Source organism: Neltuma alba, unplaced genomic scaffold (assembly GCF_004799145.2).
Source record: "Neltuma alba isolate B1F8T4 unplaced genomic scaffold, ASM479914v2 tig00000675_pilon, whole genome shotgun sequence".
NCBI lineage: Eukaryota > Viridiplantae > Streptophyta > Magnoliopsida > Fabales > Fabaceae > Neltuma > Neltuma alba.
Window position 1 is genome coordinate 17231 of NW_021632140.1, and position 25096 is coordinate 42326.

The window sequence follows — 25096 nt, forward strand, 5'->3', positions numbered from 1 at the left end:
CAGTCGCCGGCGTGTGATTTTGTTCGTTATCGTCACCTGCCTTCTGGGAAACTAGTCCAATTTGAGTTGTCACGCTCAAAATGGAATGCGCGTTTTCTGTGAACTCGGAATGCGAGATCCAATTCACAGCTTCTTCCAAAGCTTCAAATCTCTTCCCCCATCGTTGCAGATTCTCTCACATCTCCGATTTAGTCGTTCCTTGTTTTGGGCTCCGCACTGGGCTTCGCAGAACTTCCTGTTATTGAGCAAAAAATCTTGTCTTCTAAACTCTGAGGTGTGCCTGCTGTGTATTTTTCTCCTTTGGGACGCAGATTCTGCATTGTTGCCAACAAGAGTATATTAAAGAGGATTTTGCAGGCCTGGGTCTTTCTGTTTTTGGTTGTACGTATCGCTTGTTTTGTCTGCACTTGCGTCATCTTTTGTTGATCAAGATTATTCTCTTAATTTTTACTTATTTTTGGTCATTCATAGCTGGTTTAATAAATTACTCATCTTTTGATCTTCTGGTGTGGAACCTTCCTGTGGTTCTGTATTCATAACCTATACAGCTTTTATTCTTTTCTTTCTGGGCATTTGTGTTCTGAAGTTTCGGGTGCTTGTGTGTGATTCTAGGTGTTTCTAAAGAAGCTGTGCATTGAGGATTTTGGCCTGCGAAAAATAGCTACTTTAATTCAAATATTCTAGTTGGTGGGCTTGCTCTGAAATTCGGGAGGGTCGGAGTTGGCTTTGGAGGTAATCTCCTCGGAAGGGCAAGCAATCGGAACTTCATCTTACTGGTTCCCTTGCCTCGTTGATATTGGATTAATTTGGTAAAGTGGGGGAAAAAATGAAGGGTGGAAAAAGAAGGAAGCTGCATTTCAGCAAGATCTACTCATTCGCATGCGGGAGACAATCATTTGAGGAAGACCATTCACAGATTGGGGGACGAGGTTATTCCAGGGTGGTCTTCTGCAACGAACCAGACATCCTTGAGGCTGAAAATCGGGATTATGCTGATAACTCTGTGAGGTCTACAAAATATACTCTTGCTACTTTCTTGCCTAAATCACTGTTTGAGCAGTTCAGGAGGGTGGCTAATTTCTATTTCTTAGTTACCGGAACCTTAGCCTTCACCCCTCTTGCTCCCTACATAGCTGTTAGCGCTATCGTTCCTCTGATCATCGTTGTTGGGGCATCCATGATCAAAGAAGGCATTGAAGATTGGCGGCGGAAGAAGCAGGTACTGTATTTTGCCTGCTCCTTTATTTTGTTGTCCATGACATTCATTTTATGAACTTGCCTACTTCCCGCCATGCTGCAAGCGTAATGGAACCAAAATGGATCTGATTGGTCCTTGCCTCATAATTGGTTTGCAGTGTTCTATTTTATTTTATTTTTTAATTGCCTTCATAATTCTCAGAAGGCCTAAATAATTTATGGGGCTAGAGGGGTCTTCCTTAGACTTGAATAGATTTGCTGTTATGCGGTCCTTTTACAAGTTCTCTATGGAAGAGTTTAATTATAGACACCGGTTCATCTTTGATGTAAGCCTTATCAAGATTGTGGACAGAAAAGGCATTATTCATGATTCGTGATTCATGGAAGACAACTTGTGAAAGAATCTAACTTTTCATCTGGATTTCTGGTATGTGTTAACAGGATGAACTGCAAGCAGGATAAAGTGCAACTACTAAGTTCTTTGTTCATGCAGTTTTAATATTTGCTAATGTTATTTCTCAGATTCTAATAATTGATTTATTAATAGATTTTGAGGTTCTTGATGACTTGTAAAAATTGACAATATGGTCAGAAGCAGGAATTTCCAAAATGAGTCCATATATATACATAATTTGCTACACTATTTCCTAAATTTTAGGTTGTGAACATCTTGCAATGGTTATCTGTATATGTGAAAAAAAATTCTCATATATATAGCATAGTCTAGTTGGGGGCAGAAAGTGGGCTAATTAGCAAAGAAAAGAATTATTGGCCTTTATTGCAAGATGCCAAGTCAATATAAAATTTTGCTTTTGGAATTCTTTTTCAGGATATTGAGGTGAACAATAGACTGGTTAAAGTGCATAAAGGTGATGGTGTATTTGAATTTACTGCATGGAAGAATCTGAAGGTGGGAGATATAGTGAAGGTAGTGAAGGATGAATTTTTTCCGGCAGACCTACTATTGCTTTCATCCAGTTATGAGGATGCTGTCTGCTATGTTGAGACCATGAATTTGGACGGGGAGACAAATTTAAAGCTGAAACAAGGGTTGGAGGTAACTTCTTCCATGCATGATGATCTCTACTTCCGTGATTTTAAAGCTACAGTTAAATGTGAAGACCCAAATGCCAACTTATACTCTTTTGTGGGGAGCACTGAGTTTGAAGGGAAACAATATCCCCTTTCTCATCGGCAACTTCTCCTGAGAGATTCTAAACTCCGTAATACAGACTTCATATTTGGAGCTGTCATTTTCACTGGTCATGACACCAAGGTTATTCAAAATTCTACTGACCCCCCTTCAAAGAGAAGCAAGGTTGAGAGGAAGATGGATAAAATAATCTATTTCTTGTTTTGTATTCTTTTTCTAATGGCATCTGTTGGATCTGTTTTCTTTGGAATTTCAACTAAAGATGACTTGGAAAATGGGTTGATGAAAAGATGGTACCTCAGACCAGATGATTCTACGATTTTCTTTGATCCAAAAAGATCACCATCTGCTGCAATTTTTCATTGTTTGACAGCCTTAATGTTGTATGGCTTCTTTATTCCAATCTCCCTGTATGTGTCAATAGAAATTGTTAAAGTCCTTCAGAGCATCTTCATCAATCAAGATATCCATATGTACTATGAGGAAGCTGACAAACCAGCACGTGCCCGTACTTCAAATTTGAATGAAGAACTTGGCCAAGTTGATACAATACTTTCTGATAAAACTGGAACTTTGACCTGCAACTCAATGGAGTTCATCAAATGTTCTATTGCTGGGGTACCTTATGGTCGTGGTGTTACAGAGGTGGAAAAAGCTATGAATAAAAGAAGTAGTTCACCACTGATTCATGAGCAAGATAGTGGATCAGATGACGTCAGGGATTCTACTGTCACAAAAGCCCCCATCAAAGGTTTTAATTTTACAGATGAAAGGATAATGAATGGAAACTGGGTTAATGAGCCTCATGCGGAGGTTATCCAGAAGTTTTTTCGCTTATTAGCAACCTGTCATACAGCCATCCCTGAAGTGGATGAAGACACCGGAAATATCTCATATGAAGCTGAGTCCCCAGATGAAGCAGCCTTTGTCATTGCGGCAAGAGAACTTGGCTTTGAATTCTACAAAAGAACTCAGACAAGTTTATCAATGTATGAGTTGGATCCTGTTTCTGGCAAAAAAGTCGAAAGGTCAGTTCTTTGATTTGCTTGTTTCTTCAGTAACAAGGGATTTTGATTGCTGCTTTTTATTTTTGTGAAAAATGATTGCTCTATTTTTCATAGCCAATGAAGAGAGAATTTGTTTTTTTTGGATTCTCAGACAAAAGGGCTCATGTAATGTAATTTAATAATAATTTATAATGAGAATAATATTTATATCATCACAAATTTGCTACAAGAACAGCATGGAATAGCCCAATCGATTCTGCCACTCATCTAACCATGAGCTGTGTGGGCATGTTGAGTTTAATAGAGACATTTTTTCCTTTCTGCCCTGATTTTCTGAACAAGTGGATTCTGGCAGCTGATGCTCAGAATGGGTGGGTTTTGCCCTTGGCTAACACCAGTGGACTCTAGTGTTTTAACTTGGAAGTTTACTCGATGGTTTGATGTCATTCTTTAATATCTAGAAGGTGTTGTGAAGTCACTTTTTCTTTGCTGTCGTTTTGTTTTTGATTGAGGACATGCCTTCCTTCATGGCTACTAATGCTTATCTAGTGACTTCAGAAATGCTACGTGCCTATTCACAGAAAAAGAAAAGAAAAGAAAAGAAAAGAAATGCTACGTGCCTGATTAGATTATTGATACATATACTGTATGTGGGGATTTAATGTCTTCATGTCAACCAATGCTTAGTGAGAAAGTCTTAATTCTGCAGGATGTATAAGCTCCTCAATGTTTTAGAATTCAACAGCTTGAGGAAGCGAATGTCAGTGATAGTGAAAGATGAAGAAGGCAAAATTTTTCTATTCTGTAAAGGGGCTGACAGGTTTGTGATAAATGGCCTCTAGCCTTTGATGATTTTAATTTAAAGTCCTTACCTTTACTTTTTTGCTATGTTGACCTGTTCTATATTTCCATGAAGTGTTATGCTTGAAAGGCTTGCCAAGAATGGGCGGGAGTTTGAAGAGAAAACCCTCGAACACGTGCAAGAGTATGCTGATGCAGGTCTAAGGACCTTGATATTGGCCTATTGTGAGCTTGATGAAGAAGCATACAGGGAGTTTGATGAAAAATTTTCTCTAGCCAAGAATTCAATTCGTGCAGATCGGGAAACACTGATTGATGAAGTATCAGATAAGATTGAGAGGAATCTAATCCTTCTTGGTGCCACTGCTGTAGAGGACAAACTCCAAAATGGGGTGGGTTAAAAGTAGTTCTTTCAGTTCCAAATTGATGGAGGTCAATGGGTTGGAACAGGGCTTAGTAATGGTTTCTTATTTTGTTAGGTTCCTGATTGTGTCGACAAGCTTGCCCAGGCAGGAATCAAGATTTGGGTTCTGACTGGGGATAAAATGGAGACTGCTATCAATATTGGGTATTAAATTGAAATCACAACTTTTCATGTTGGCTTCACCATGAGTGTTACTTTTTTAGATATCTGACAGAAGCATGCAATTTCAGTTATGCTTGTAGTTTGCTTAGACAAGGAATGAAGCAGATTATAATTCATCTGGATTCTCCAGATATTCAAGCATTAGAAAAGGCTGGAGAAAAGATTGCTATTGCCAAGGTAATATAAATTTTAGCCCTTCATATAATTGTGTCTACAGTAATGTAGTTTGCATGTTGAGTATTTTGTATTTTCAGCAAGCACTCTAAACTAAGTAGTTCTCTTGAGTCTTGGATATTGCAAGATCCTAATTAGATCCAATCACAAGGAGCTAGCATGTGAGCTGAACATGCATTAAATTGCTAGAAAAATGAACTCATATTACATGGATTCTCCCTTCCCAGTTTTGTCAATAAAACATCTTGGCAAAGAGACGTAAGAATTTCAATAACTTCGTTTGCCTAGCTTTCCTTAATTAATATTATTTCAAAATATACCTTGAGTTAGATGCTGCTGATCACGCTTCACCTGCATGCTGCAATATCTCCACGCAGTTCTCTTCCTTTTCATTTTTCCCTATTCAAATTTGTCGCCTTTTTGGGGCTTGGAAAAGGAGTTGATTGGTGCTTAAGAGAAGTTGCTGAGAATGAAATTAGAGTCCTGATGTTTTTATGCTGATTTATTGGTCAGGCATCAAGGGAAAATATCCAACGTCAGATATCTGAAGCTACTGCACAACTTTCTGTTTCCAGAGGGACTTGTCAGCAAGCATTTGCTCTGATCATTGACGGAAAATCACTTGCGTATGCTCTTGAGGATGACATGAAGAACATATTTCTGGAGCTTGCACTTAATTGCGCATCAGTTATCTGCTGTCGGTCGTCACCAAAGCAGAAAGCACTAGTATGTTTTCATCTATTCTGTAATTATTACCCTCTTTTGACATTGTGGCATATTTTTTATTTTTGGGATAATTCTTGGTAGATGTATGGGATAATTTTGATTGGTTCCTCTCTGAAAGGTTACCAGACTTGTTAAATCTGGAACTGGCAAAACAACACTAGCCATTGGTGATGGAGCCAATGATGTGGGAATGCTTCAAGAAGCAGATATAGGGATTGGAATTAGCGGTGTTGAAGGAATGCAGGTAATCATGTGTGTCATGTTTCATTTCAATTCACATCTATTTTTTTCTGTTTAAGGAATTCAGGTAACCACAAAATTTTACGTTTTATCTAATTGATTTTTTCTTCCATATTCTGTTATCTTATAGCTTTTATTTTCTCCTTCTTTCCCCTCTATTCTCTTAATCCATGCCCAGGCTGTTATGTCTAGCGATATTGCAATTGCCCAGTTCAGGTACTTGGAACGGTTACTCCTCGTGCATGGGCATTGGTGTTACCGGAGGATCTCGTCAATGGTATTGCTTTTCTTATACCTGCGATGTTACTTTCTAGTTCTAGAAGATAACAGATCCTTCTTTGTTCATTATAGCGACTAAGTCATTCTTCTGCTGGCAGATATGCTATTTTTTCTACAAGAACGTCACTTTTGGATTCACTCTCTTCCTGTATGAAGTGTATGCATCATTCTCTGGAACACCTGCATACAATGACTGGTTTTTGTCTCTCTACAATGTCTTCTTCTCATCTCTTCCTGTTATTGCTCTTGGCGTATTTGACCAGGATGTTTCTGCCCGGTATTGTCTCAAGGTAAACCTACTTCTAATTTGTGTTTATGTTTTAATGAAGAACATCAGGAGCCAGTATGCTGGCTAATTATGGATCAGGGGAAACTCACACGCAAAAATCCCATTAGAAGACAGTATATTCACATTAACTCTTATGGGGGCATCATATCTGCGTCACATCTCAATTTGATGAAAGAAATGTTGTGATTGAGAAAAGCTCAATTTTTTGGAGGATGAGAAGAATGACCGGGCCCAAAGGAAAAAAAGGCTGAGGGGACTAATCAGACTGAAAACAGAACAAAATAACAAAAATCCTAGAAAGTTTAATAATTGTAGAAGAGCAGTATTAGGAGACCTTTTGGCGGAGCTCAAAGAGAAACAGTAGACGCAATTCTATCCCTTAGCATATGTAAGGGCAAAGTTAGACCTTGTAAACTTGCTTTTTTTTTTTTTTTGGGGGGGGGGGGGGGGATGTTGTTATCTAGGAAGCCCACCTAAACACTGTTGGCAGAAATGGCCATCACCACCTTTATTAAATGCCAGAAATTCACTTTGCTCATTTGATTTGGCTGGGTACTGAGTATTTTCTAAAGGATTTTGAATCCACATTGTGATAAATTATTACATATTTTGTACTCTTTGCTCAGCTTGGACATACTGGCACATTCTGTTTCTTGAATTAATATCTTATGTTTAGCAATCATAGTTATGTTTTGCAACTTTTGAACTGACATCAAATGTTCAGTATTTATCTCAAAGCGTGGCACTAGACATAGGTCTTGGTTGACATATGTAAAATGGGTAGCTTGTTGCCTAAAACACGGCCACCACTTATGTCTTCTTCTGTACGAGGTGCTGGGGCCGTATTGCTTCTTACCTGAACGTTGGCACCTGAAGTTTGACATCATAAGCATTGGTTTACTTTATAGGAAATTCCTGGTTATTGCTTCTATAACGATCTCTTGCTTATTAGTTCTATTCAATGTGCAGTTTCCTCAGTTATATCAACAAGGAGTGCAGAATGTCCTCTTTAGCTGGCGCCGTATACTTACCTGGATGCTGAATGGATTCACAAGCGCAATCATAATTTTCTTCTTCTGCACAAAGGCAATGGAGCTTCAGGCCTTTGATGAGGAGGGAAGAACAGCCGGGAGGGATATACTGGGAGCAACCATGTATACCTGCGTTGTATGGGTTGTAAACTTGCAGATGGCACTTGCCATAAGTTACTTCACCTTGATTCAACATATTTTCATCTGGGGTACCATTGCTTTCTGGTATCTTTTCCTCCTGATATATGGGGCGATGCCTCCGGGATTTTCCAAGAATGCCTACTATGTGTTCATTGAAACGCTGGCCCCATCTCCCATGTTTTGGCTTGTGACCTTCTTCGTGGTGATCTCAACCTTGATACCTTACTTCTCTTACTCAGCACTCCAAATGAGGTTCTTTCCTATGTACCATGAAGCGATACAATGGTTAAGGTATGAGGGGAAGGCGAATGATCCAGAATATTGCGCCTTGGTGAGACAGAGATCATTGGGGCGAGTAACTGTCGGTTCAACAGCACGCTTAGAGGCTAAGAAGGCTAACCACAGTAAAAACAGAACTTCTAACCTTAAATGATCTTATTTTTAGGTTTATTGTTTAATTCTTATGAGGTTGTAGCTAGCTTGTTCATGTCAGCCTGGAATATCTATCTTGTTTGACCATAGTCTTGGAGTTGTTATTGGCTCCTCTCGGCCAGGGAAAAAGCATGTTTGCTTCCCATGAAAATGGTGCTTGGAACCACCATTTGGCTATGAAGTTCAAAAGAATAAATCTCTGTATATTTATTCTCTGGCCATTTGGGTCTGCATAGTGGTTCGTTTATTGTATCATAGAAGAGATTAGTGTATAGAGATGCCCAAGTTTTTTTTTCCCCTTTGGTAGGATTGGGTAGAGACTTGGAGTTGCTTTATCCAATTTATAGAAAATAGAACAGAGTTCCCCTGTTTCTGAGGCATTTCAGTTTGTATTTTATTTCAAGTCCTATCTACCTATCATTTCCTCCCCTATCTTCCTGCATCTCAAGTCTTAAAGAAAACAAAAAGACAAAACGCGCGAGCGCGCGCACACAAAAGACAAGCCACAGCAAGTTGAAAGACAGATAGCAAAAGAACCGAATAAGACAATATAAGAAATGGTTTATACACAAACACACACATACTGTTTCTGGTTCTTAATATAAAAGTTAGTTGACTAATTTGAGTAGATTAAAGAAGTTTGTTGAATTAGTTATTTATCATAATTAGGTACTGTCTTGTCTTCTGTAAAATATTCTTACTAATAATGTGTATTAGTTATAATTACCATTTGATTGAACTTTTAACATATGCAATTACTATAAGGATTATTTTTTTAAAAAAAGATAAATATGAAAAACAAAGTAGATTGGGATCTTATATTTAGAATTAAATTTAAAGTCAAATTAGTTCTTATATTAAGGATCGAAGATAATATAATTTAAAGTTTATGAAATATAAACAAAGATAATAGGGATTCATGAATGCATTACGTGATAAAGACAAACTTTGAAGATACCTAGTGAGGGAACATGTGAAATACAGAAAAGTCAGATTCATTTCTTCTGTTCAAACCAAATACCAAACGGAGTTATATATATAATCTACAAGCTGCATTAATCTGAATAATAAACTATCCTTCGTCATGTTGACCGGATCATATATTGAAAGAGGAAGTAGCAGGAAACAAATTAAACCCTAATCTGCTTCCATGAATCTCATTTGCGAACCAATCAAAATAAATAATTAATAACGCATTACCCTTAAAATGAGAACGAAATGTTCTTCCTTTTGTGGGGAAATATAATAAAGTTATGCAGAAATGATCAGATTCATTTCTTCCCTCAAAACCTGATAAACAAAATACCAAAATGAGTTCTTTCTGTATATAATTCACAAATAAATATACATTAAATCTTCATTTAATAAAAGAGATCATCAAATAAATTGTTAATTCTCGTCTACGCAACATACACACAAACAGAGATTGGGTAATACGCATTTGATCGATTTGCATGTTGCATTAATTTACAACTGACAATCTTTTTCCACCCTCAAGAGATCAACTTGATTAGAAAAGCGAAGGGTTTTAATTTATTTTTTCCTTGCATCTTTTATCCTAAGAAAGAAGAAGAAGAAGATAATATACACAGAAGTTAATCAAACCCTTAATAATTAATCTGGAAAATGAGAATTAATTAAGCTCCTAGGCGACCTTGAGGCCAAGAAAATCAGAGGCAGATCTGGCCATGATGTTTGCGAACTCATTGAAGCTTATGGCGCCGTCGCCATTGGTGTCGGCTTCGTTCATCAAGTCGGCGAGTTCTTGGTACGTCAAGGGATGGCCCATCTTGGCCATGGAGCCGGCGAGCTCGGCGGCGGTGATATAGCCGTTACCGTCACGGTCGAATGACCGGAAGACCTCGAGAAGCTGCTCCTGGGTCATGAGGATCTCCTCGCCTTGCAGGTCGGGGAGGATGGCCTTGGCAAGTTCATCAAACTCGATGTAGCCGTTACCGTTCTCGTCCATGTTGGACAGAAGGGCGTGGAGCTGGTCACCGTCCGGCTTGATTCCGAGCGACCGGAGGAGGGCGGCGAGCTCCAGAAGGGTGATGCTGCCATCGGCGTCCATGTCGAAGTGCCTGAATATCTCTCTCAACTGCTCCACCTGGTCGTCGTTTTGCAGCCTCGTCATGATTCTGCAACGTTAATATCACAGAGAAAAAAGAGAAAGAATCTCTCTCTCTCTCTCTCTCTCTTCGTTCTTCTCTGAAACGTAGGTTTTCTTCTGTGAATGATATTGTGAGGCTTACAAGTTGCTTGATTTTTTACGTCAAATTTGGTGTCCTGCGATCACAACGAGAAAATTATCTTCCAGACTGCACATACGAACCAAGTCATATGAATATATAAATGTCAAATTCTTCTTTTCCCTTTTTGTATCCCAAAATGTCTTAGTTTATAGGTTCAGAATTATTTCGAGGATTATAGACAGATTATGTCCAAGAAATGGCCGATGGGCTCGTGGGGTTATATATATATATATATATATATATATATATAGGCGAGAGGGTAATTGATTTGTGATGTTGGTGACGTGGAATTATATAGTTGGTTTTGTACATAATTAGGTTAATTGAGTCAAATTTGTTTCGAAGTTAGTTGATGATTGTTGACTTGACTTGGTTTTGTATAGGGTAATTAATAGATAGTAATGTTTTATTTATTATGAGTTAATTGTTTGACTTACACATGTTTGGCTCAATCCTAAAGAAATAAGAGAAGGGATTTTAATGAAGGAAAGGAGAGGGGAGGAAATGAGAAAGTAGCTACAGAGGGGAAGGTAGGGAAGAGGAAGGAAAGGGATTTTAATAATCTCTTGTTTGGATTGATCGGAAGGGAGGGAATGTGAGGAATTTTAACAATACCTTATTTTGTTCAAATAAAAAACTATTTTAATCTTAATAGATTTTTTCACATTTTTATTTTATCAAGGTATAAATATATATAATACAATTTACCAACTTTGACTTAAAAGACACCGTTACACTACACACATATAAGATATCAAGATAAAAAACAGTAAGTGATGGGTTTCAATTAAAGAAGAGGCATTGAAGGTGAAAGAAAACATCACATAAAACAATGAAATTAGAACAAAAGAAAAAAGGTCCAACACCGTTCACGAACTTTGGAAACAACTATCTCGACAACTTCTTACTAGTTATTCAAAGAAACTTTCTTGCTTAGAAATGTTTACAGGTGATCAAGGGTTAACAAAGCAAAAAGATATATGAAGCATTAAAGTATTTTAGTTAGGCTAATTTTAAAATTTAAAATTTTATCTCTCATTTCCCATCCCAAAAATCCCACCTTTAGAGGGGAGACTAGAAAGGAAAAGGAGGGGAGAAGAGCCTCTCCCTTTTTAAAGAAATATCTCAATCAAACAATAACCCCTCCCTTTCAAATACTTCACACCAAACATAGTGTATCTCATGCGTGTTATTTTTGATGATTCGTCACTTTAGTTGATTAGATTGATGCTTTTTTTTTTTTTTTACCAAAGATTAGATTGATGCTTTGATTTAGGAGAGTTGGCATTTTGCCCATTTTGTTCATTTTTTTTAAGGTAAACTTTGCATGATTCGTCACTTTAGTTGATTAGATTGATGCTTTTTTTTTTTTTTACCAAAGATTAGATTGATGCTTTGATTTAGGAGAGTTGGCATTTTGCCCATTTTGTTCATTTTTTTTAAGGTAAACTTTGCATTCAACACTTTGATTATTTTCTAAGTGCATTTAACATTTTAATCTTTTTGATTGTATATGGAGCACTTTATTTTTATTTGTAGTGCATCTAGCACTCTAATCTTTAGAGTGTGCTGAATACACTTGAGAAATAAAATCAGAATGTGGAATGTAACTTAACTTTATTACTTATTTTTCTATGTACTACTACCCTTCCTATTATAAGGTGGGAGTACTTTTTAGAAGGAACCAATTGGTAACTACTAAGTGGGTGCCATTATGCTGTATTTACAAGTTAGTTGTACAACAAACGTGCAAATCAAGAAATGCATTGAATTAATAATTTTTCTCCATTTGTCTTTATTAAAAAGTATTAAAAATATGTTTTATATTTTTTCTCACATCTCTTTTTGCATTTATTAAGTCAATAAGAATAAAATAAAAAAACTTATTCATTATTTTTTAAGTGATTTATAAATAGCAACATAGTGTTACTATCTCCGGTCCTTAATATAAGACCTCGTTTGACTTTTATTTTGATCCTAATTATAAGACCCCAATCTACTTTGTCTATTATATTTATGCATTTTTTTAAGATAGTCCCTCTAATAATAATAGTTCTAGCTAATAAACTTGATTAGTAAGGATATTTTAGGAAAGACAACACCTATTTATTACAAATAACTAACTTAACTTATTTTTTTAATCTCTTCAAATTAGTCAACTAGTTCTTATAATTAAGACAGGAGGTAGTATTAATTACTAATTCTTATTCTAATTATAAAATCTCATTTGTAGTTTATAAATAAGATTTTATAATTAGAATCAGAGACAGTATATTCTAGTAAGTTGCCGTTATCTCAAATTTTTGCGATTGGCCATCTCCCATCTAGACGCTTACCTGGTTTTCTCGTACAAAACTACAAATTGGTGGGGGGCCAAAACTATCTTTTGTTTTATTTGGACTTTTCTTTATTTGACGAGGAATCTGATTGCCCGGAGTCATTTTGCGATCGAATAATTTTATAATAAATAAATTTTTATACATAATATTATTAAAAAGAGGGGGGAAAAAACTGAAAAGGAGCTATGATTAGTCAACATAGACGGACAAACCGCTTTTCTTTTTCGTTTGATTTTTCAACATATAAAAAGTTTTAAATTATGTTACATTTTGTAATTAGATATGTTGAAAAACATAATTACAATATAAAGTTTTAATGAAGTTTAAAAGGGCGCTTATTCGAGATACCCACATTTAGTTCATGTTTGTGACTCAAACAAAATTATTTCTGAGGAATTATTTGTGAGCAATTAGAAAAGGCTGCTTATTATAAGTATTCCTAAGACTTTAACTAATTATAAATTTTATAACTGGTAACAAAACTCCTCCCAGTCTCCAACTAATACTCTTTCTGATCCTAAAAAGATACTACCTCCTCTCTTTAATATAAGATTTTGTTTGACTTTTATTTTGATTCTAAATATAAGACCCCAATCCACTTTGTTTCTCGTGTTTATGTATTTTTTTTCAAAGTAATCCTTCTAGTAATTATAATTCTAGCCAATAAACTTGATTAATAGGGATATTTTAGGAAAGACAACACCTATTTATTACAAATAACTAACTTAATTTCTTTTCTTAATCTTCTCAAATTAGTTAGCTAGCTCTTATAATTAGGACTGGAGTAGTATAATTTTTGGAGTGGTCTAGTCCTACCTATAATACACAATTAAAAAAGATGTACGAAATTTTAATAATCTTTTTATCATTTTTAATTTGCCTTGATTATCCCCTTGTTATATTATTTTGGGCAAAAAAAAAAACATGTTACATTATTGTATTAATTACTTCTCACATGCATCCTTTTCCTATTTATTATCTCCTCAACTCTCTCTACATACATAAAACTATTTTTAAAAAATAAAATTATTTTTTAACACATTTATTACTGTTAATTAATATTAAGCGACTTTTTGATGCATGCAATTTAGTTATGGATATCCTATATAAAAAAGTGAAGGGAGTGATTTTTATTGAGTATAATTTTGAGATTTTATGGGAAATAATTAATTTTAACTCAAATGGACTATTTAATTGTTGCTTATAAAAAGGATTAGAGGAAGCTATATTCATTTGTGTATATCTATAATAAATCATACTTAAATCCAGGTAATTATGAGGAACCAAATCCAAACTAGTATTACCTTCTATCCCTAATAAAAAAAACTCATTTAAATTTTATTTGATTTTAAATATAAGATCTCAATTTACTTTGCTTCTTATATTTATTTATTTTTTCTTAGAATAGTTCTTATAATAATAGTAGTTCTAGCCAATATATTTGATTAGTAAAAATATTTTAGGAAAGACAACACCTATTTATTACGAATAGCTAATTTAACTAATATTTTTAATCTAATCAAAAAAATCAATTAGTTCTTATATTAATAACGGAGGCAGCGCAACGAAGAATTTAACGAGCGAGAAGAAGAAAGAGAAAAAAAAGAAAAAAGTAAAGTCTAGCCATTTATGTTTTGCGCGATGAACCTGCCGTTTGGATTATTTGGTATTTTACAAAATGATCATCTCCTCCGTCTTCTACCTGCTCAATTTGACTCAGAGTACTCACATTAATGGCGGGAACAGAACAACCAGACTCTTCCCCTTCCCTTCCTCTACCCCAGAAGCTCCCAAACCCAAATTCTCCCTTCTCGTATAACTCCATCATCACCTTCTCTACTTCCTCTATACACTTCCCACACCTTTGACGCCCTTCATCTTCCTCGTCGCCTCCAAAACCGCTCTCCCTCCCCGCACCAACCCTAACACAGTGCTCTTCCTCCTCGATCTTCACAATCTCCCCCGATCTCCTCCCTCGATTAGCTTTCTCTTAACAAATTCTCTGGTTCTCTTCGCCAATTTGGCGGGAAGCCCGAGCAGAGCGAAGACCAGGACCTGCAAGATCAGGCACTGACAGCAGCAGCAGATGACGACGCAGTCGGCAGCGATCGTGTTCAGATCCTCCATGGCCGCGACTGCGAGGCGCCGATTCAGAGGAGGAAGAGGTAGAAGAAGCCATGGATGATGAGAGTATAAACAATTAGCTGATGGAGGTTCCTTGTCTTGTGAGGAGACGACGGAGGGGAAGAAGCAATGGAGAGCGAATGAGGAAAAGCAAAGCAAGAGGAATAATTGAATTCTCAATGATGAAGGGTGACGTACTGAACGCAAACTGTGGCTTGTGACCCAAGTAAGCTGCCCACATCACTCCATCAATTTCTAGTTTCCTGGATGCTATGCTACTCTTACCTCCAAACATTTCTCTCTAAGCTTCCCAATTACTAGCTCCGCTCCTAATTATAAGAGTCAGTTGATTAATTTGAGGAGATTAGGAAAAGAAGTTAAATTAGTTATTTGTAATAAATATGTGTTGTTTTTTTAAAATATCCTTACTAATCAACTATTTTAGTTGGAACTATAATTATTAGAAGATTACCTTAAGAAAAAAATGCATAAATATGAAAGACAAAGTGGATTGATGTCTTATATTTAGAACCAATAATAAAAATCAAACAGGATCTTATATTATATTAAGGACCGGAGGTAGTATTTCCATCAAATTCAAATCACATAAATTATTTTACTTTTATCAAATGATGCGAACCAAGGGAAGAAGGGAGATGGAGTGATGTTAGATGTAGCTGTGTTAAAACTTGGTCCTACACAATTTAATTCGGATTAATCGGTTGTTTGGATACCAATAATAAAACTCACAAAAAGCATTGGATACCAAGTGGCCCAAATGGTTGTAAAAAGAACAGAGAGATAAAGAATCCTTATATTACTTAAATTCATGTTCCAACAACAAATTGTTAAACTTGAACCATTACGTTTACTCTATTACCCATCCGTTGTAAATAGACCATCCATTTAACGAAGAGAGAAACTCTAGCCAATAAAAATGAGCTGCTCATATAGAGAACTTGTAAATAAAACAACTTCATATAATAAATTATTCCATTTTTTTCTTTTTTCTGAACTTCCAAGAAAAATGTTGATACTTCTTCAATAATATTCGAAAGGTTTAATTAATTGGTTGGTTGAAAAACACAAAAGTCTAGTCTAGGGAAATTGAGGGGTAGAACTAGCCAGAGTCAATCTCAGATACATTACAAATAGAATCCCCCCTTCTTTCATTTCATTTCATCGTATTTTTGTTGAAATACAATATTTACATAAGAAAATTGAAGTCGCTATCGAGGAAGTTTTCCCCCCTTAAAAAGGACTTGAATTGAACGAATGCAATTCATTCTTAATGGCTACAATTTTTTTTGACTAAAGTATACATTTAGTCTTTTAATTTTATACAAAGTTTCAATTTGATCTCTTAACTTTAAAAAGCATACATTTGGTCTTTAACCCTAAAATCATTAGTATTTGATGATGATTTTTTGTAACAATTATAGATGTTTTGAAAATTAAATTTAATATGTTAGCATTTGAGAATATTTTATCAATATTTAAGATCTTAATATTGCCATTTTTTTAAAAAAAATTGTAGGGTTAAAAGACTAAGTATATTTTTTAAAGTTAAGGGACTAAATTGAATCTTTATACAAAGTTAAAGAACTAAATGTATACTTTAGCTCTTTTTTTTTTTAAAAAAAAAAACTGTTTTGCATATAGTTGAATATAGGTTTAAATAAAGTTCAAGTACTCTTGGGCAATAAATATTTTAATGGGAATTTTCCACCTATTGACATTGTATTGGATATCTATATTAATAGGAATAAGAAAATTCACGTAGCCCTTATTAGGTTATCATAAAAGATGAAAACGAAACTAAGCTATTTGAGTCTTAACTCCTTAACTACATCAGAATCTCTGCAAGCAGCTCCGAGTCCCTTAGTATTCCTTTGGACCCTCTCTCATGGTTCAACCTTCTTTAAGCTTTAATTGTAACATATTGGTTCTGTCCCATTAATCATCTTAAAATTACTCTTTTTTTTTTTTTTTGCTTCCTCTTGGTCCTTGGTCAAAGAAAATTCATCGAGGTATTGAGGTATTGTTTTTGTTTTTATTATAGTGGTGATGTTTCCTCCAAATGTAGGACTGTACAGACTTCAGTGGCTCAATTGCTTTCCCTTAGAAGACATGAGATATGGACCATGAGGGAAGCTAGATTCATTCAAGATATGGATAACTCACTAATGTCCAAACTACGGAAAATAAAGTGCTTGATCGTTGAAAATCCAAATTCCAAAATTAGAATCAATATAATTAAGAAATCGACCCAAGACAACATCTTGAAAAGAACCATCTGCATCAATCAAAATTCATGTTCTGAACTAAACTAAGCAGGATATCAATCAATATTTAATGTTTAGAGACAAAAGAAGCAGGGCATCAAAGTTAAATATCAAAAGAAAAGACCAAATAATCATGATGATTGGATCAAGTGGAAAGGATTTAATTTGACCTAAGTAAAGTCAATGAGGTTCGAATAAAAGAGAAGAAGAATGTGAGACCAAACAATGAGAATCCAATGTAAAGTTTAGGGAATAAGAGGGCAGAAAGAGGTTAGGCCATGGGCTGTGCTCGAATCCTGTAGCCAAATGCGTTATCAGTAGAAAGGCAAGCAAATGAATACACTTTTTAGCGTAGCCTACTTCATGTTCATATGCTCATCCATGATTAACGGCTACGTACTCTGCTTCCCAAACTGCCTCAAAACTACTTAAAAATAACAGTGGCATAATTGTGGACTTCTCATATGCGAATTTCTTTTCTAAACTAGGTTTAACCATTCTGGCTCTCAAGGATCTGGGTAAGGTTCCAATTTGCATCAACATTTCAGTCTGTGCACAAAGCTGTCTATAATAGGAGTCACCTCACATTTGATTTCCTTCAATACGCAGTCTGTTTCTATCCTTTTTGTTCGTCGAGGTTGTCTACTTTATCTACCGCAGTTTTTTCATATCCCTTTTCAGAATAGAAATATAATGAAGACATATTATATTATATATACCTATATAGATATATACATAAATTGTTAGTCATTTTTAGTGCATATAACCCCAATGTTCCCGCAAAGTCCATCTCCCTTCTCTTCTAAGATGTAGCATCATGAGTCGCCAGGAAAAAATGTATCTTGGTTGTCACTTCTCATATAAAACCTCAGAGTATGTAAAGGTATCCAAGAGCAGCACAACCATTTTATGTGAAAAAATCAATCAATTAATATATAAATATAAATACATATTTATATTAGCTTATCGCGAGCGTCAGCAAACAACTTGCACATTTTTTTTTTAATTACAAAAGATACAAGAAATGCCACAAAAGAAAAGCTAATACTATGGGGGAATAAATGGAATATTACAAGAATCAAGGTTTTGAACCTGATGCCGTCAGTTCCAGGGAAGCATGTCAGCCTGAGCCACTGCAACTAACAAAACTCAGCTAAGGATCTCTACCCTTGGCTTTTCTTGACAAGATAGACTGGTCCAAAATGAATAATAACTCTGTAGTATGTACATAGCCTTCTATGTTGAATTCAAACTTGTCTGACTAAAAAAGTCTGTGCTGTAATCTTGGCTGCCAAATGCCATCCTCCGAAACATTCTTATTTCTGCAGATTGCTGTGCAGAGTTAAATGCTTCGCTTTCCCCTGGCCTCATCCCGTTGTTCAAATCTGAATTTATTAAGCTATCAAAAGCTCTAACAACCTGAGAAAGATTATCCATTTCAGGCCAAAGTGGGGGAGGAAAAAGATGATCCAGTGATATTATCATTATTGTTTTGTTTCTTGTTATGTCATTTTAATAAAAAATCACGATGAATTTATGCTGATAGTTAATGACATGTTTTAAAGATTTTCTGCCAATGAAATTTATTACCTGTCCCATTCGAGGTCTCTTGGCAGCCGAATGTCGCACACAAGTTGCAGCAATTTCAATCATGCGAAACATCTCACTTTCAACATAGTTTTTTTCAAGCCGAGGATCTGTTAAACCTTCAAATTCTTCATTATCAATTGCATGACTCAGCAGAGGTCGAGCCTGGAAAATACGGTGATATCCTTAATCAGGAAAAGATGAGCCATAGCACTGTTAAGGTAAAGATGTTGACTTATCCAAGACTTTTACTTATACGCACCGTCAAACGCAACCCCCCCCCCCCCCAAAAAAAAAACAAGAGGAAAAAAACAAAACAAAAACAAAAACAACAAGCATGATACAACAGCAAACTTTATAGTGCTGTCCTCCTTTCTTTTCTTTCTCCATAAGGTTTGAAGTTAAAGAACGACAAATTAAATATCTTATCAAGCACCCTAATACCTAGATAAAGTCGCAGACGGATCCAGCTATGCACACTAACCCTAAGAGGCTAAGACCAAAACATTAAACTCTTGATGAGAAAACAAGATAAACAAGCAGAAAATTTCTTGTCTCAAAACAATTTCAGTACGTTATCATCACAAAAAATAAAAATTCAGACATTCTAACGACGACCACAACAAGAACAAAAGCTCACATTAAACAGAGAGCAGGAAAGAAAAAATCATAAATAAGAACATTTTTTGGCCCCAAGGAATGCCCAGAGTTATTTGAGGTTTTTGTTCCTGGATCTTTGGATATATAACGTGTCACGCAGCAATCAAATCCATCAGTTAGATAAATAGATAAACACGGCAGAAGTGGAAAAACTGTGCAGCTATAGTTCTAATAACAGGTTCGCAAAATCATAAACATTTTTACATCCTATGCAAAACCGATTACGATTGAAAGAAGAAATTCAGAAAAGAGAGCAAAACCACAAAAAGTATAAATTAACGGCTTCAAAAAACCAAGAGTTGCAAAAGATGGCAGCAGTAGTAAAAGAGAGATCATAACAACACTAGCATCTAGGTTTACCCATTCAACTAGGCTCTCATCCCCCAAGGGTTGAGATGCATCTACAGGCTTTCGTCCGGTAATGAGCTCCAGAAGGACAACCCCAAAAGAGAATACGTCAGATTTCTCACTCAATCTGCCACTTGATGCATATTCAGGTGCAACATATCTTTAAAAGGAAAAAAATGGACATAGTTAATATAGCTTTTTAAAACAAGAAGAAACCTAATACCCGTGCCATGGTTAAAAATGAGTGGCCAACTCCCTCTCCCAAAATGAACAGAACCTCAGAAAGACAATATGTTAGACCAATCAAAGATTACCCACCCAAATGTTCCCATGACACGAGTGCTTATGTGTGAAACTGTATCAAGAGTTAATTTGGCTAGGCCAAAATCTGAGACCTGGAATGCGAAAAGTAGGAAGAGTAAGATAAAGAAAGAAACTAAACGATTAATATCAAACTTTGAAAGAGTAAAGCAGAACAAACTTGAGCATCAAAGTTGTAATCTAAAAGAATGTTTGAGGACTTGATATCCCTGTGAATGATCCGAGGATTACCTGAAACGTGCACAACAACCAACAGCATAAGTAGCTAGCTCTTGTTAATAACAACGAATATTTTTCAAAGACGTAGAACAAAAAAGTTGTAGTTTGAAAGAGTTCCATGCGTAATTCTGTTGCCTGTCCCACTTCCTTTTTTTCTTTTTACGTAGCAAAAAGAAAGCACAATAAACTTACTACTGTGCTTCCATGAGCATATTAGGCGAATAGAGAAGATTAAACAACTCTACACAAGAGAAGTTTCTTTTTTCTGGTAAAGGGTTAAGATTAAGATAAATTACTATCTTTGCCCCAATAAATTCGTCGTATGAAGCTTGGATTTATACATCCATTACTGCATATTCCAATTATATCTTCTTACATATCAAACTTACCATCACATATTTAGTAGAAACTACAGTCAAATGTTTAAGTGATAATTCATCCAAATTTTTAATGGAAGAGTATCTGATTTAATAAATGCAATCAGAGATTTTCAAATGCTTTAAAGGCATTTTACGTATTTGTTCAGAAGTGTACATGCATGAAAGCCAATCTAAAATAGTATTAAATTAGGGATTGGTAATTTACAATCTTCATGAAGGTAAGCAATTCCTCGAGCTGCACCAGCAGCAATCTTCACACGTCTTTCCCAGCTCAACACCGGCATACCTTCCCCTGCAAAATTCAACTAACATGTCAAAGTTAATCACAACATCGTGAGCCAGCCTTCACAGCCCATCAGTAATGTTACCATGAAGATGATGATATAGGGTTTTGTTGGGGACATAATCATAGACGAGGAGCCTTCTGCTGTCTAAAATGCAGTATCCCACCAAAGAGACTAAATGGCGATGATGAATGCGACTAATAATCTCCACTTCAGCTTTGAATTCCCTTTCACCCTGACCTCCCCCGGCTTTCAGCTGTTTGACTGCTACCTCTCTCCCATCTGGTAGGCATCCTTTGTATACAGAACCAAATCCACCCTCACCCAAAAGATTTTGAGGCGCAAAATTATTTGTAGCTTTGATTAGTTCTTCGTATGTAAACCATGTCCTTGAGTTGCCTAGTCCACCCGGCTCAGATGGTGTGTATACAGAGTCACTACCGGAACCACTTTGTACAAAAGGAGCTGAAGAGTGTGTCTTAAAAAAGGATGAATCTGGACAACGTTAGAGAATTTAATCAGTTTAATGGTTTAAAGCCTGCAAGGACTTTGTTTTAGATATTTGCAACCATGTCCAGAACAATTATTGAGGGTGTTTTCATATTATATTTCCAAAGCACCAAACCACCAAATCAAAAAGGACCTGATAAAGAAGGGATAGTAGGAGCCACTAAGCATATTAAAGAAATAAAGATCTTAAAGTTCACAAGTTTACCTGACTCGGGTAATGAACCAGAAGTGGATGGCATGACATAACCACCACTCTCAGGCCCCCGTTTCTTTTGCCTCCTTATCAGGCACCAGATAAGCATTCCAATTAAGGTAAGCGCTATAATCCCCCTGCCACACCAATAGCCACTGCAACGCCCGTACTGATGCCCTCATTTTTACCGGCGCTTGAACTTTCTGTTCCGCTTTCTGATGGTGGGGAGGAATTTTGAGAAGCTGGTGGTGACAAAAGTGAGGACGGAGGTGGAGCCATCCGAATTATGGGTGGCGGCGGAGATGAGTTGGGGGTGGAATTTGGAGGAGATGGACTTGGTTGAGAAGTGGGTGTACTCATCTGAGGCGCCTCAGGGGCGGGCAAATTTACAGGCGGTGCTGATGCTGGTGGTGTAGATGACCCTCGCGGTGGCACAGCCACCGGCGGAGGTGGTGAAATACTCGGTGGTGGCACAGATGATGGCGGTGAAGATGAATTCCCCGGGGGGCTTGCTGTCGGTGGTCGAGATGAGTTTACCGGAGGGTTGGACGATGGTGGAGGAGGCGTGGGCGAGTTTTGGGGAGGGTCTGACGATGGTGTCGGGGGTGGAGGTGAGTTTCTTGGCGGATTTGCCGAAGGCGCAGACGGCGAAGGCACCGGAGATGGGTTAGATGGCGGTGATTGGGATGAATTTGCTGGCGGAGGAGAACTCACCGGTGGAGACGTTGACTGTGGTGGTGGTGAGGGGGAACGTACAGGAGAAGTAGGCGGCGTAGCATTAGGCGGAGGTGGTGGTCGTGACGCAGGGGCAACAGATTGTGGAGGAGGAGACAATGGCGGTGGAGTGACAGACGGAGGGGGTGTCGATGCCTGAGGTGGCGGTGACTGTGCTGGCGGGGGCGACCGGACAGTGGGAGGAGGTGCAGACGGAGTCACCGGAGGCGGTGCTGATGATGGCGGAGGTGCCGAAGGCGGCGGCGAAGGGGAATTGCCTGGTGGTGCGGGTGAAGACGATTGTGGTGGCGGAGTGGTGGCAGGCGGCGGTGCACTACTATTGGTCGAGGGTGTTGGTGGTGGTGGTGGGGCGGTGGCTGCCGCCGGAGACGGTGACGCCACCGACATCGTAAGCAATAATAATACTCAACAATGGCGTTCTTTCTGGAAACTCTGACGTCACTCTCACATACAACACACACCAGAGTTGAAAATTTCAAAAATCAAACTCAAGTGCAAAATTTAGGCCTGAAGCTAAAACGCCTAAACCTAAGTTGAAAAACCTCACATGAAGATGAAAGCTGCTTGTACCAAACTCTACCAACCGAAACCAATGTCTGAACTCCCACAACAAGCTATATCGAATTTCACAGAAACCCAAACGTTTCAGTTTCGCTGAACTCGCTTCAGACCGAAACCCAGATCACAACACACGTTGAAGCAAAACCCGAACCAAACCAAAAAGATCGCCGTGGAATCAAAGCTCAACCAACATCAAGAACAATCAAGGGAGATCAAATTTCTATTGGAAAGTTCATCAACTTCAATCCATATAATCTAAGCCAATCACAGCAATGTCCGAAGCATGCAGATACCAGAAAGCATCACCGACTTTCAAAATTCTCAATCGAAGTATATGACAGGACCAACGAATTGACTCGAAAAGAAGACGCGATGTGATCAGACTTCAAAACATCAAGTAAATCCCCATCGAATCATCGAATAACCCAACGAACTCCTCGAATTCGTTCTTTTTTCCAATAGTACATAAATGAAAATCGCTTCCTTCCTATGACTCTGTTTTGAAAATACGCCTCTGCGTTGCTGAAGCTAAAGCTCAGGACTCGAAGAAGAAGAAGAAGAACACGGATTGTGGGGTCCCAAATCTGCGAGCCATGTGAAAGCGACTAGAATGCGTGTATAGCTCTGAGAAAATATATAGAAAAATGTCTTGTACCATTGTGAATGGGGGAATAAAGGACCATATTCATTCAAATGAAATGCGGCAAAATATTAAAAATTTGGAAAATCAATATATTTAATATTTAATTATTTATTTATTGCTTATTTTCTCCTATGTCTTATTACAACGCCAATGGGATTCGATTCAAACTTTGACAATTAATTAAATCATAATTAATCCTTTAATTAAAAAAGGTACTACGCAAAGTAACGGCGCCGGTGACATTTCAACGCTTTTTAGATATATTATTAGCATATAAAAATATTTTCTCTGTTTTTATTTATAATCTAATTATTTACTATAATAATGATAGAATTTTCTGTTAAAAAAATAATAACCAATAATTTTAAAAGAAATTTTTTTTAAAAAAATACCTCTAAAATTTTAAAATCTTAAATCAGAAATGAAGTGTTTTCATTTGCTTTTTAAATGTTATTAGTTATTATTAAAGTGTAACAAACAAAGTTGATTTGCAATTTTAAAACTTAAAAATATTTTTTTTTGAAATTTTCTTATTTTTAAAAGTTTTGATAGCAATAATTCTTCCGGACTAAAAAGACATAGTTATGATTCAGATTCTTAAAAAAAAAAAAAGTAATGATTCTTAACGAACTTATAATTTTCATATAAAAAATATTTTTATGTAACCTTGGCCGTGACTCGTGATGGCTTTTGTTTTTTTTGTGTCTAAAAACTGTCCATTTTCTGTCACTTTTCTTTAAATTTTTAATTATACAATATCCTAAAATATTTTTAAAATAAGATATTTTTATAATACAATTTATAATTTAAAGCCACCCTCACCAGCCATTGGAGCTCTGGGTGCTCGCTCGTTGCGTTGTTAGGATCCCACCCCCCCCGGCAGAAAGTTAGTTAAGGTGGGATTTGATCACACCATTTCTTGAATCTAGGACCATTCAAACAGTAATCATTTACCTCATTAGCTAAATACTATATTTTATTGGCTATTCACAGTGCCCATTTAGCAAATTCCATACTTGGATTATTTAACATAAAATGCCATTATTTTAAAATATGTATTACACTTCATTCACTATTCATTCTACTTATGTAGTACTCCTCTAATCTTATTATAAGATAAAAAGAATGTTTTATTAGTTCTATTTATAAGTCACTTCACTAAATTTTTAACATGAGTACATTATTTTGTTTTTTATTTATTATAATATAGATAGTTATTTTTTTTAAAGGTGTATATAATAAATAAGAGTAAAGTTGAACAGTTGTTATATTTTAATAGAAAATTAATACAATTTAAGATTTTTCTTGGTCTATATGAAATATGTTAAAAATATTTTATAAATAAGACCAGATGAGTAAATAACAACGCGTTCTAACAAACTTGATATTTTGATAATTTAATTAAAAATTTTATTATTCCATGATATTTACTTTATTAATTGTTTGCTACACTTTTTTTTACCCAAACTATTTACTATGCTTTACCAGTTCCTCCTTTTGATTTTTATTTTAAGTTTCAGATAACTAATTCATGAATAACAAATAACAACAATAACAAGCCTTATCCTACTAGGTAGGGTCGACTACATCAACCACACG

At 36.3% G+C, this 25096-nt stretch overlaps 3 protein-coding genes and 1 pseudogene across 3 annotated transcripts; 1 reads left to right on the top strand and 3 right to left on the bottom strand.

Annotated features, from left to right (window-relative positions):
• Nucleotides 1-275: 275 nt before the first annotated feature.
• Nucleotides 276-8436, top strand: LOC114743915 (putative phospholipid-transporting ATPase 9). Its single transcript, XM_028932115.1, has 12 exons — nucleotides 276-381; nucleotides 613-1219; nucleotides 2027-3378; nucleotides 4067-4177; nucleotides 4274-4550; nucleotides 4638-4726; nucleotides 4813-4921; nucleotides 5432-5644; nucleotides 5763-5888; nucleotides 6063-6161; nucleotides 6262-6453; nucleotides 7422-8436. Exons 2-12 carry the CDS (start codon nucleotides 827-829, stop codon nucleotides 8055-8057), a joined length of 3597 nt encoding a protein of 1198 aa, XP_028787948.1. The 5' UTR covers nucleotides 276-381; nucleotides 613-826; the 3' UTR covers nucleotides 8058-8436.
• A 1164-nt stretch (nucleotides 8437-9600) lies between these two features.
• Nucleotides 9601-10337, bottom strand: LOC114743877 (probable calcium-binding protein CML15). The gene has a single exon (XM_028932085.1). The coding sequence runs from the start codon at nucleotides 10188-10190 to the stop codon at nucleotides 9702-9704; it is 489 nt and encodes a 162-aa protein (XP_028787918.1). The 5' UTR covers nucleotides 10191-10337; the 3' UTR covers nucleotides 9601-9701.
• Nucleotides 10338-14260: 3923 nt separating this feature from the next.
• Nucleotides 14261-14800, bottom strand: LOC114743887 (uncharacterized; annotated as a pseudogene).
• Nucleotides 14801-18008: 3208 nt separating this feature from the next.
• On the bottom strand, nucleotides 18009-23538 carry LOC114743925 (proline-rich receptor-like protein kinase PERK9). Its single transcript, XM_028932124.1, is given in 9 exon segments — nucleotides 18009-18475; nucleotides 18647-18808; nucleotides 19664-19811; nucleotides 19970-20046; nucleotides 20133-20203; nucleotides 20777-20863; nucleotides 20940-21350; nucleotides 21571-21691; nucleotides 21694-23538. Coding segments are annotated over 9 exon segments (2247 nt in total). The 5' UTR covers nucleotides 22681-23538; the 3' UTR covers nucleotides 18009-18292.
• Between the last annotated feature and the right edge of the window lie 1558 nt (nucleotides 23539-25096).

Coding starts and splice junctions, on each gene's coding strand:
- LOC114743877 (XM_028932085.1), bottom strand. CDS start 10,190: ATGACGAGGCTGCAAAACGACGACCAGGTGGAGCAGTTGAGAGAGATA.
- LOC114743915 (XM_028932115.1), top strand. CDS start 827: ATGAAGGGTGGAAAAAGAAGGAAGCTGCATTTCAGCAAGATCTACTCA. Junction 4,551..4,637: donor AGGACAAACTCCAAAATGGG/GTGGGTTAAAAG, acceptor TTATTTTGTTAG/GTTCCTGATTGTGTCGACAA. Junction 4,922..5,431: donor AAAAGATTGCTATTGCCAAG/GTAATATAAATT, acceptor TTTATTGGTCAG/GCATCAAGGGAAAATATCCA.